Source organism: Prionailurus viverrinus, chromosome B3 (genome assembly GCF_022837055.1).
Source record: "Prionailurus viverrinus isolate Anna chromosome B3, UM_Priviv_1.0, whole genome shotgun sequence".
Lineage (NCBI taxonomy): Eukaryota > Metazoa > Chordata > Mammalia > Carnivora > Felidae > Prionailurus > Prionailurus viverrinus.
In genome coordinates this window covers 93,376,475-93,388,900 of record NC_062566.1, presented here as the reverse complement: position 1 = coordinate 93,388,900, position 12,426 = coordinate 93,376,475, and the positions used below count along the sequence as shown (strand labels likewise).

At 37.0% G+C, this 12,426-nt stretch overlaps 1 protein-coding gene across 1 annotated transcript in view; it reads left to right on the top strand.

The window, feature by feature from the left end:
- Positions 1-621: 621 nt before the first annotated feature.
- Positions 622-12,426, top strand: part of NEMF (nuclear export mediator factor) — a 56,139-nt gene continuing 44,334 nt past the window's right edge. Inside the window, exons 1-5 of the mRNA XM_047861400.1 lie at positions 622-852; positions 1,685-1,753; positions 1,899-2,001; positions 4,882-5,007; positions 11,916-12,064. Of these exons, the coding sequence (XP_047717356.1) occupies positions 794-852; positions 1,685-1,753; positions 1,899-2,001; positions 4,882-5,007; positions 11,916-12,064 (506 nt within the window). The 5' untranslated portion in view covers positions 622-793. The remainder of the gene's footprint in view (positions 853-1,684; positions 1,754-1,898; positions 2,002-4,881; positions 5,008-11,915; positions 12,065-12,426) is intronic.

Here is a 12,426-nt window from a genome sequence, read left to right as displayed (position 1 = left end):
TCGTAACACAACGAGAAGTGGCATACTTGCATTCTTGCCCGGCAGTTTTCCTACTACCCCACGAGTCCCCCATGGTGGGGCAATCTTCTATTATTTTGTATCTCATTTCAAAACATTATGTAGCAAAACACCTGAATATTCAGGTTGCCAAGCGTTTACGGAGTTCCTATTGTATACCAGGTACTATGCTGAGGCAAGGGGATGCCAAGACCGAGGTTAGACGAGAATCCCACAAGACATCGCAAAACGCTCCTCAGAGAGCGTCCATCAAAATAGGAACTCTTTTTTGAACGTTTCTTCGCCTTTATTGTTGAGGGTAATTGTAGGGTAGTTCGTTTCGTTATATTTCAAAATTCTACTCGTCCAGTTAACCGAATGGAAAGGGCTCATTGCTCTTGCATACCGAACCCTACCGCCCATTTGGGGGAAATCCTCCCAGTACTCTCATCATAAATTGTTATGACCTGCAGAGGTCGCTAGGGAGGTCAGCTTGAGTCCTGAAACACAAGAGGGAAAGGTGACCGGACTAGTCCGTCAGCTTTCCAGGAAGGAATGCAGTTTCAAGAGAATAGTTCGGATCTATGTCTAATTGTTTTGGTATAACGAAAAGCTAGCTGACGGCGACTTGATATTCCAATTCTTCAGAAAAGCGACGCAAACACGTTCGCTTCAAGGAATATTGGGTCTTCTGCGCGGCCGTAGATTTCGGCCAAGTGCGCCTGCGCATAAGAGTAGCGGCGTTGAGTCAGGTAGTCAGTGGAGAAAACTGCGGTAGCGACCCTCAGACCTCGCCATGAAGACTCGCTTCAGCACCATTGACCTCCGCGCGGTACTCGCGGAGCTGAATGCCAGGTACTGAGCGATAGGTGACTAGGCTTTTGCGGGGAATGCAGAAGGCAGAGGCCGGTGCCCCGTGGTGGAAAAAAAGACCAGCCTGATGTTTCCACTTAATCCCCCAGTGCTCCTCTGCGGACCTGGCTAGGCCTGGGTGGGCGAGCGCGTGACATCTTTCCCGCGGCCCTCGGGATATCTGGGGACCCCAGCGTCCGCATGCCCCACACCCCGCACTCCGGGGCTGCTTGTCTCGCCGGATCTTATGTCAGGCTTTGGCGGGGCCCTCGCCGAGCTCTCGCCTGGTTGGCCTGAGTTGCCCCGGTCTGGCAGCGAACGTTTATTAAGACACGAGACACCAAGTAGACGCCGGGGTGCCCAGCAGTCTTTTGCCTCAGGGGTTTCCAGACCGGAGGCCTGGTTTCTTTGACACTCCTTCTCATTCCTAGGAGACGGAATATTGGCATTTTAGCTGAAAGTAACATTCTGATCTGGTTTCTGTTATGCAGCTGTGTGAGTTTTGTCATTTTTTTTTTTTCCCCAGAGTTTTGTTACCTTTTTTTTCTTTTGTAATAAAGGGGGTTAGATATTTCCTTAGAAATATCGGGTCATTTCAAGGACGCAGGGCATTGCATGGTGTTCCTAGGACTGCTCTTTTTGTCTTAACTTTTGTTCTTAAGAAGTTACACTTCTTTTGGGCTCAATGCCTGGTGGCCTTCGCTCTGCTCCCTGGTTGACTCCATATCCTTTGAGTTGAAGATCCCCTCTTTGAAGGCCCTGCTTCCTCCTGCGGCTTTAATTTGAGTGAAGTTTTGTATTTCAAATGTTGTTACGTGTTTCCTTTCTCTTGCAGCTTACTAGGAATGAGAGTAAACAATGTTTATGATGTGGATAATAAGACCTATCTTATTCGTCTTCAAAAGTAAGAGCATTTTACAGGCTTGTTTGATCTTTGGTAATTAAATATGAGATTATTGATTTTTTTTTTAACCTGCACTTTTAGTCTGTTTTATTGAGTTAGCGTTGGCAAATGCCTTAAAGAAAAATTTAACTTTTTTCTTCCACAGACCAGACTTTAAAGCTACACTTTTACTTGAATCTGGCATACGAATTCACACAACAGAATTTGAGTGGCCTAAGAATATGATGCCATCTAGTTTTGCCATGAAGGTAAACTTTAAGTTATACTTGAAGCTAAATTTTAAGGCCCTGAGATTGGTCACTAACAATTTAAGTTTTAAAATGTTTGGTTTTCCTTCACTGTTATGAATAAAGTATAGATAAAATAGTTGATAGATACTGGGATGAATAAAGTAGACATTTGTTGACTTCTCCCTGTTACCCTTCACACCCCAGTATGCTCTAGATCTTTCAGTTCCCACAGTCATTATTCTAGTTTAAACTTGTATAACGTTCCCATAAAGTCCTTTGAATTACAGTATACTTCTTGCTATCAAAACAGTTCTTTGTTAGACCAGAGTTAATTTTTCTAAAGCATCATTTTCATTAGTTTCTTACCTTTTATGATTCCCAAATTTCTGAATTCATATCCTATCTTCTAGTATTCTTGGTTTTCTGTGATATGCCCCCCCTTAACCTTTTCCTAGTTTTCTGCAGCTCACTTTTGAGCTGCCAATCTGTATTTTATTGAAATACTCAATGACATTAGTATGTTACCAATCATATCTTTTTACTTTTCACTTCTCTCTTTGCTTTTGTCTTTTTTTGTTTTTTTTCTATTAAAACAGAGAGTCTGCATTTGTGGACGTGTTACCTGTCCGTTTATTGGCATAACAAAGATACTGAAAGTTTATGTGGTACAGAAGAAAGACATTAGAATCAAATATACCTAATTTTGAATTAATGATTTTGCCGCTAAATAATTTTATAACCCAGAAAAGTAACTTAACCTCTTGAAACTTAGTTTCTTTAAATGTAGAATGCGGATAATAACTCCCTCATGGGGTTACTGGTGAGGATTATTTGAAGTAACATGTAAAGCACCTAACACAATGCCTGACACATATTAGGGCTCCATATGTATTAATTTCCTTCTTCCTCTCCTCCTCACTTTCCTTCAGAAATTTATTTGTTTTGGCATTGTGTTATTTCATTAGAGGCTTTACAGAGAAGAATCTTATCCCCAGCAACTTAGAATCTGTTTTGGATTACAAGTTAGGTAAGTGTTTCCCAAATCACAAGGCCTGTCACAAAATTATCAAACTCTTGAGAAGTTTAATTTATAGTAACCCCAAATGGTTCTTTTGGGAATTGTCCTTAATAATGGTGACACTTGGTATTTGTATAGCATTTTTCAAAATAAATTAATAACGCATATTTTGAGCTGTTTAATATGTCAGTGGATATGAAGAACGGTTATTTTAGCTTTACAGATGATAAGATACATGATACTGGGATTGTGTAAAAATCCCCAAATCAGGCTATACCAATAGGAGGCCAAACACTCTTAAAAAAAAAAAAAAAAAAAGTTAGAATTTTATGAGTTAGGTGTACATGTTAATCTAAATGTATATAGAGAGATACCCTCCAATGGAGCAGACACAGTGTTAAGCACATGATAAATAATTTAAAATAAAGAGCTGCTACCTTTGGCACAGTCATGCTCAGTTGTGGCAAATCACAGTGATTGTTCTTCATTCTCACATTTGGGGATGCCAGTGATAGCTTTGTGGCACTGTTGTTTTCACCAAGCTGCTAATATGGAAATAAATAAAACAAACATTATGTATGTACTGTATGCTCATCTATACTCATGATAAGTAATCTTCCCTTTTCTCCATTCCATGGTGTGGATTTCTGTTCCTTTCAAGGATGCCTTTTATCTCCATTTTAACTTTGTTTTTCTTAAATAAAAATACTACTGGGGGCCTCTGGGAGGATTGTGATTTTCCCCTGGGAGTTTAAAAATAGCCCTATATGTAGGTCACTGTTTAATCAAAACCATTATAGACCACTCTTAGAACTATTGAATATAGGAGGGAGAGATTGTTAAAAGTTTGAAAAGGCTTATTATATCTGCCTGAATGTATAAGTACATAAAATGAGAATTTTCGTCAATTTGAACTATTAGGTCTGGAGAAGAAGTCTTCTTGGTTATGAAAGAGTTGGCATTGGTTCTAAAAATGATTGTATATATTTTTAAAGGTGAATTTATATTAGCTTCTCTGTAAAATTTATCTTGAATTTGAGTCTTGGAAGCATTCTTTCTTACTGGTCTTGAGTAAGCAACCTTCCAAATTAAAGAATTAGAAACAGTGGTAAGAATTTTTAGGCACTACAGAGTAGTCTTGTTTCTGGCTCATGTTATACTTAAATATTTGTACTAAAGGATGGTGCATATAATCTAAAGCAATAGGTGTTGACCAAGTAATTTGTATTTGGGTTTAAAACATTAATTGTATTTTAATTGCTAATAAGAAAAGAACATCATGACTAGGGATAGGAAGAATGGGATTTGATAAGGAATAAGAGTTATTATATTTGGATTTGAGCTAAGTTGGTCAAAAGCTTTGGAGACAGTACCAGAAAAATTCTGTCTGGGCTATATTAATACATTTGTGGGAATAGAAGGTAATTGGATGTACGTTGAAGACTAACTTACAGAATACCAATAAGCTCATGGTTCAGAATTTGTGTTTGAAATGGAAGTTTGGTGGAAACCACTAATTAATATTGAACACAAAGGAAATTTGGGATCCTTAAAAGTTGAGACTGGAAAGAGGCTTTATGAAAAAAGGTTATGGCTTTGAGTGAGGTCATCAGGGTAAGAAAAAGAGATTTAGCAGTGATATAAACAACAGAGTACATTTCTCTATAGGGCAAAGTACAAAATACTGTTTCAGAGTTAGCAGTCAGAGTCCTGACAGAAAGTGTTTTTCCTTTGATTATCATCTGCAGGCTTTTGTTTACTATTTTTTAAATGTTATTCTTGATGGAAATGAAAAGAGGAAGCTTATTTACAAGCCAATACCAAATGGTTAGGAATTCACTTCTACTATATGAATGCCCTTTTCTTCTGTTTCCCACTAGTGTCGAAAACATTTGAAGAGTCGGCGATTAGTCAGTGCAAAACAACTTGGTGTGGATAGAATTGTAGATTTTCAATTTGGAAGTGATGAAGCTGCTTATCACTTAATCATTGAGCTCTATGATAGGGTAAGTTAAATTTGGGTGGTGAGATGAAGGATAATTCATTGTTGTATTGTTAATTATCTGTGTAATACTATTATACTGTAAAATATGGGCAGGGAACAGCAGCTGTAGCCCATCTGAAATTGATTTTTGTGTGTGGTCTCAGGTAGTGAGTGGTCAGTTGAAATTTGTGTGATACCCTCTTTAAAAAATTTTTCTAAAAACTTTATTGTTTTCAAATGATTGTGGATTCACAGGAAGTTGCAGAGATAGAGATGTCCGTTTCCCTTAGTTGTTACATTTTACATTATTATAGTACAATATCAAAGTCAGGAAATTGATGCTGATACAATGTATGCATCTAGTTCTGTTCATTTTACCACCTTTGTAGATTCATGTAATCACTACTGCAATCAAGATACAGAATTTTTCCACTACCACAGAGATCTTCCTGGTGATACCCCTTTATGGTCATACCCACCCACTCCTCTTCCTCCGACCATCCCTCCCTCCTGACAACTACCAATCTGTTCTGTCCCTATAATTTTGTCATTATAAATTGGGTCTTCAACAAAGAAGTCAGGTTCAGAACCTTGGTAGAAGGACATACCAGATACTCTTAAATGGGAGTTGGTAAACTACAGCCTGTGGCCCCTTTTTATAAAGCTTGTGAGCTTAAGAATGGTAATGTCTTAAAAAGGGCTCTTAAAAAAACAAAAAAGAATATGCAACGGAGACCATATGTGGCCACAAATGCTAAAATGTTTACTGTCTTGCCTTTTACAGAGTTTGCTTTGTAAAAAAGTTTGCTGGCCTCTGCTCTTATAGACTCATGTTGTATGAGCCAACAGTGTGTAGACAAATACCAAAATATATCAGAGGGCCAAGGTAGGATTTATAAGACTCGTTTTAATCTAGAAGCAAGTGCTTCCATGAAAATAGAGTGCTCACCTGTGTTCTAGGGTGATCAGAATAAATTACACAGGACTGAATAAACTGGAGAGAATCTAATTGTGGTTAGTTATTTTCTAGAATATTTTTGGTGTTATGATGAGTATTTTATGGTGATGTATGATAGAGCCCTTTACCTTTCTCTTCATCCTTAGTAGTCTGTACTTCTGCAAATTGGAGTGATATGTAATTAAATGGTGATTTGCTCATTGATCCTTTAGAATTTTAGGAACAAATGAGATTTTTTTTTTTAATTTTTTTTTCAACATTTATTTATTTTTGGGACAGAGAGAGACAGAGCATGAACGGGGGAGGGGCAGAGAGAGAGGGAGACACAGAATCGGAAACAGGCTCCAGGCTCTGAGCCATCAGCCCAGAGCCCGACGCGGGGCTCGAACTCACGCACCGCGAGATCGTGACCTGGCTGAAGTCGGACGCTTAACCGACTGCGCCACCCAGGCGCCCCACAAATGAGATTTTTTACTGAGTTTTTTTGTTTGTTTGTTTGTTTTTGTTTTTGTTTTTTTTTACAGCTAATGGCAATGTGTATGTTTACATAGGTTCAATAAGAATTTGTAATCCTTTTTACCAAGATATAATCAGGCAAATTGTGCAAACTAGGTCAAACTTAGGGTGTCATATTTGTGAATAAGTCTCACTTAACTAGGTATGACAAAGGTTATATTTTATATGTAGAAGCAGTGTCCACAAAACATCCTGAGAAACTGATCTTTTACCTATTCTGTGGCATATATGATCCTAGCCTATTGGTGGTAAAGAATTTGAATAGATTTGAATAACTGTAGATCTGAATAACTTTAAAGAGGAATTTACCTGTATTTATAGGTCTACCACTGACACAATCAGTAGTGATTTTTGTTTGGTTTCAAATACTAATTTTTAAGTCTCTGGGATAATAGAAAACTTTTGAAAATAAAATCCCAGATTTCTTATTAATTCTCCAGGTAGCAGTGATTATTATGGCTTTAGTAATTGCTTCATACCTTGTGACTCTAGATTTGCTGACTATATCTGAGGAGATATATTTATGTTATTTAACATTTCTTGCTGGACCTATGTAAATCAGGCCAAGATGCAATGAGAGTAGCTTGTGTTTATGTATATTTGTCATCAAAATAATTTTAGATGTCATGATGAGAAAGGACTGTAAAAAAGTATCTAAAATTTGAAAAGAGACAGAAAGGACCAAACTGTCATTTTAGTATCCTGCTGGGTGTTGTCTAGCAGGCACTTATGGGGGTTAGTTTTTCCTCTAGAGTTGTGTATCTTGAATTTGCTATTTACTATTGATTACGGTTTTTTGTTTTGTTTTGTTTTTTTACAGTTCTTTAAGTGTAGACTTTAACTTGTAGAAAACTGATAGCAATGCAAATGATTCTTGCCTGATAGCAATGAAAGTTATTTGATCCAGTAGAGATTCAAATTGTATCTGTCCAGAGAAAAGATATCCTCAGTGGTTACAGTCTTACTGCCTTGAATTGACAATCTTACACAATTATTCTCATTGTAAATAGTTCATTTATTTCATTTCTCTTACAACCAGTTTTACCATCTAGTGGTTTTATTATTCATTAGTTAAGTAAATTTTGACAGTTACAATAAGTTTATTGTCTTCTGGCAACTGTTATTTCTACTGAAATCTGTCAGCTCCTTTGAAGGTAATCTGGCCTTTTTATCTGGATGCTTTAAAATTTTTTCTCTTTGTCTTTGGTTTTCAGTATTTTTGCTGTGCTGTGCCTAGTTGAGTTCTTATTTGTAATTATCTTTTGGGGGTTCATAGGGTTTCTAGAATCCGAGTTGATGTTTTTCATCAGTTTTGGGAAATTCAGCCCGATTTTCTTTGATCTGTCTTCCAATTCACTAATTTTATTGCTACCAGACAAGAATCACTTGGAATTGCTATTTTTATTGTCTGTTGTTTCTTTTGATTTTAATTACACTGTCTTGTCTCCTCACATGTCCCGTTATTTCATTTTGTGCCAGGAACTGAGAAGAAAAAACAGTAGTTGTAGTCTGAGATCCAGAATGACTTGTCTTTCTCTAGAGAAGATAATTGCTTTTGACAAGTGGCTAAGGGTACAGCTAATTCCAGATTACCTTACTCCAATCAAGAATTGAATTGATTAGAAGTTGGGCCTGGAAAATCTGGTATATTTCTGGTTCACACCTTCCCTTAAGAAGCAGCCTTTATGAGTCACTATTCAGAACTGGATTTCTCAGGATATCTGCCCCCGCCACTGCCCCAGTCACCTTTCACTTGGGCTCTGAACTCCAGTTTTTATTCCCCTTAGTTGTTCGTGAGTCTATCAAAATTTATGCTCAGCTTCTCAGCCTATCAGTTGTTTCTTAACTGTTAGACAAACTATCCTAGGGGAAAAGTAGCCCCCCATGTGTGACTCATCTTTCTGAGTTTTCTTCTCCTAGGTTTTGGTCCTGTGAAGGTTTACTGTCTTGCTTGCATTTTTGATTTCTTAAAATACAAGCTTTGTGTATTTTGTCCAGTTTTTCTGTTTCTCAGTAGGACATTGGTTGGAATTATCTAGACTACCATTTAAATTAGATATGTTTATACAAGTAGTTCATGAATACATTCTCAGTATATAGAGAAGTACATAAAATTAAAATGGAAAGTCTTACCCTTCCTAGCCCAAACCATTTCCTCATTCCAAGGTAACCACTGTTATGTATGGTGTCTTATTTATGATCTCCTTCCCCTCTTCCCACCACTGTCAAAACAAACAAACAAACAAAAAACCCAAACACCTTTTTTTTTTTTTTTTTTCATGGGGTGGGGGGAAATCTCTAGAATGTAACTGAAGGCATGCTTAGGTTTCAGTCAGTATGCTTACATTCTAAATTTAAACTTATGTACCAGGCACGGAGCTTTCCATTTTTTTTTTTCCTTTTTCAATTTAAACTTAGACCTTAACGATATGTAAAAATTCTTTGCATACAATGATTTTGTGTAATCTTTGCTATTATTAAAAAAAATCTAGGGGCACCTGGGTGGCTCAGTTGGTTAAGCATAGGACTCTTGGTTTCGGCTCACAGGTCATGATCTTACGGTTTCGTGAGTTCACGCCCTGCGTCTGGCTCTGCACTGGCAGTGTGGAGGCTGCTTGGGATTCTCTCTCTCTCTCTCTCTCTCTCTCTCTCTCTCTCTCTCTCTGCCCCTTCCCTGCTCATGCTCCCTCCCTCTCTCAGAAGAAATAAACTTAAAAAAATTGTTTTTAATTAAAAAAATCTAAACAACCTTTTCATTTTGTAATAATTTAGGATTTATAGAAAAGTTGTGAAGATAATATGAAAAGTTCTTGTATATCCTTCATTTTTCTTAATGTTAACCTCTTACATAATCACAGTACATGTGTTAAAACTAAGAAGTTAACACTGACGCATTACTGTTAATTAAACTGCAGACTTTTTCTTAGATTTCACCAGTTTTTGTAGTACATACCCTTTTTGTGCTCTGGAATCCAATCCAGGATACCCCATTGCATTTAGGGCCTTTCTATTTTGAGGGGTTTGAGCTATTAGTATGCATACTGCCTAGGTTTCAGAGGTCCAGTTATTGATGAGTTGGAAATACAGATTAAGGATTTTATACATGAAAGTATGTGCTTGGGAATTTTCAGCAGTTATTGTGATACTTAAGAGAGGTAGGTTGGTTGAGTCTTACACTAGATCTTGAAGATTGCTATTCCCTCTCTTTATACCAGGGTTTGATCTCCTAGGCTTCATGTCTGGAATTTTGATGTATGGTTTATCTAGAGTTGATCAGACCTTGGTTAAAGAGGTGATTGCTGCTCAAATTCATTTAACAAAGTCAGTTTATTAATTTGCAATAAAATTCCAATAAGAAAGATGCTGGAGAAAGTAAGTTAAGGTCAGAAAGTAGTTTATTGAGTACATCAGAGTCAAGCACAGTATTTCCCAAAGTATGTTTCTTAGATACTACCTTCCCTAGATAATAGGTGTACCTTGAAAAATAGGTCCCATAGCCATTAAAATTTGAGGGCCTTTGAGAATAAAGGGGGAAAATTTTTTTTTTTAACTCTAGGACTTATCAGTGCCTTTAATGCAATAATGTGATGTGTATATCCCCTAGAGAAGGATATGTTACACAGAATTGCCAACTTTATTTGCAATAATAAATTATGCAATAATAAATTATGGGGGGAACCATATTACAGAATAGTTTTGGGAAACCCTGGTTTAAGGCAAAAAATGCTTTCAGGAAAGTAACTGCCTTGCTGGAATCTGCCAGATATTCTTGATAACTGCACGCTTTGATTCAACAAACATTTAGTGAGCACCTTCTCTGTGCCAGGCTGTATGGCTGGGTCTGTTTTGCAAGTCACATTAAATTACATTTTCTTCAGTCAGACACTATGTGGACTTCTTTCCAAGCCCTCACCCAAACTTTGCTTTTTCAGTTAACTTTTTCTTTTCTTTTCTGAGAGAGAGACTGCAAGTCAGGGAGAGGGATGGGGTGGGGGAGGAGAGAGAGAGAGAGAAAGAGAGAATCCCAGGTAGGCTCCATGCTTAGCACAGAGTCCAAGGTGGAGCTTGAACTTGCAGACCAGTGAGATCATGACCTGAGCTGGAACCAAGAGTCAGACGCTTAACTGACTGAGTCACCCAGACACCCCTAATCTTAACTTTTTAATAGATACTTTCATTTTTCCATATATTTGCTTTCCACTTCCTAGGATACACATTTTTTTCTGTGTCTTGCTATTTTTTACTTAAGATTATAAACATTTTCCTACTTTTTCAAAACAGTCTTCATAAGTTAACAGCTTTTAAATAGTTTGTTAGGTTGATTTATCAAAAATCAGCAATTTCCTCAATTTTTACATTTAGGCTGTTTCCATTTTTTTCTATTGGAAATAAACTGCAGTGAATATCTTTAAACATATAGCTTTTGGTTTTATGGAGTTCTTACATTAGGCTACATTACAAGTGTGGAACCACGTGGGTATAAAGTGTAACTATCTGTATTGATTTTGCCACATAACTATTGCTATCCAAAGACAAATTGCAGATGAAAGTATAAATATCTCTTTATTTGGTTTCTGAAATATCTGTCTGTTCTGAATTGTTTTTAATAAGCCACGGTATTTGTAGACCTACCTCCTGCAAGGACAACAGTAAGTTTAGCTGGTGATCATCAAGGTGTTAACTGACTACAGGTTTCTCCTGCTCTCCGAAAGTAGAGCGGTCATATGGAAACTTTTGTAAGCTGAAATGGCATAAAGCAAAGAAGCAGTTGTCACCAATTTATATAGAAAAACTTTTGAACATCCCCAGAAAATACCTTCTCTTAGGCTTTTCTGATACTGTAAGGACATATCTTACTAATAGATGCACAAAATAAGTAGAGGTAAAGCACAGATGCTCACAGTTCAAAGCTATGATGGCTTGATGCTGAAATGCTGAGTTAAGTTCCCAGGGAATGGGGTTTGACTCACTGCTTGGGTTGCCTGCTGACTCTATAACAGGTCACTGCCAAACAAACTGAATGCTTTTTTTTTGTTTTTTGCCTTATTTTCATAAAAGTGAAAATTAATTTCAGATTTCTTTCGGTCAGTGAAGACCGGTATTAATGTAGGTCTTTTGTAAAAGCAAGGCGGTGTAAAGCAAAGTTGTGAAAAGTAGGTGGTAACTGTTGTACTTCCATTAGTGACTTCAGTAGAACGATCAGACAGTGAGTTTAAAGTTGCTTTATATTCCTTCATTATGTTTCAAACTTGGGGTCCTTTATTTGTTTATCTTATTTCAGTCTATGATGGACAAGTGCAAGGAGCACTGTTTAGATGTGACTCAAGTGCTTTTTGTTTGTAACTTCATTGTAGCTTTGATTCAGGTTTTTAAGAGACCCCATTTTCTTTCTCACTTTTTAAGAAGTTTCAAGAATGATTGGGAAAAGCAATAAATTATATTTTATTTTATTACAGGGAAACATTGTTCTTACAGATTATGAGTACCTAATTTTGAATATACTAAGATTTCGAACTGATGAGTCAGATGATGTTAAATTTGCTGTTCGTGAACGCTACCCAGTTGATCATGCTAGAGCTGCTGAACCTTTGCTTACTTTGGAAAGGTAACATGTTTTGTTTCTAAACTCATTTCATGTTGTATTAAAAGGTAAAATAGATCATATGTCAGAATATTAAAGAACTGTCACATAAAATATTTTGTTCATTTGCATAAAATAACTAAATTTGGACTGCTTGAACTATTTAAATGTGCATGTAAGCAATTAAACCTCATTTGCAAGTAGCAGCTGTGTGTCTTTTTAATCTAAGTCTGGTTGGTGTTACTTCAGGTGTTGATGATTTCTTGGTAAAGTGAGGGAACTTACTAGCTATTCTGTGGGAAGACAGATGGATATCTTGCACAGAGTACAAACGGAAATGGTTTAGCTAAGAAAAGGGAGTACCGTAGGATAAGGTGCTGATTTTA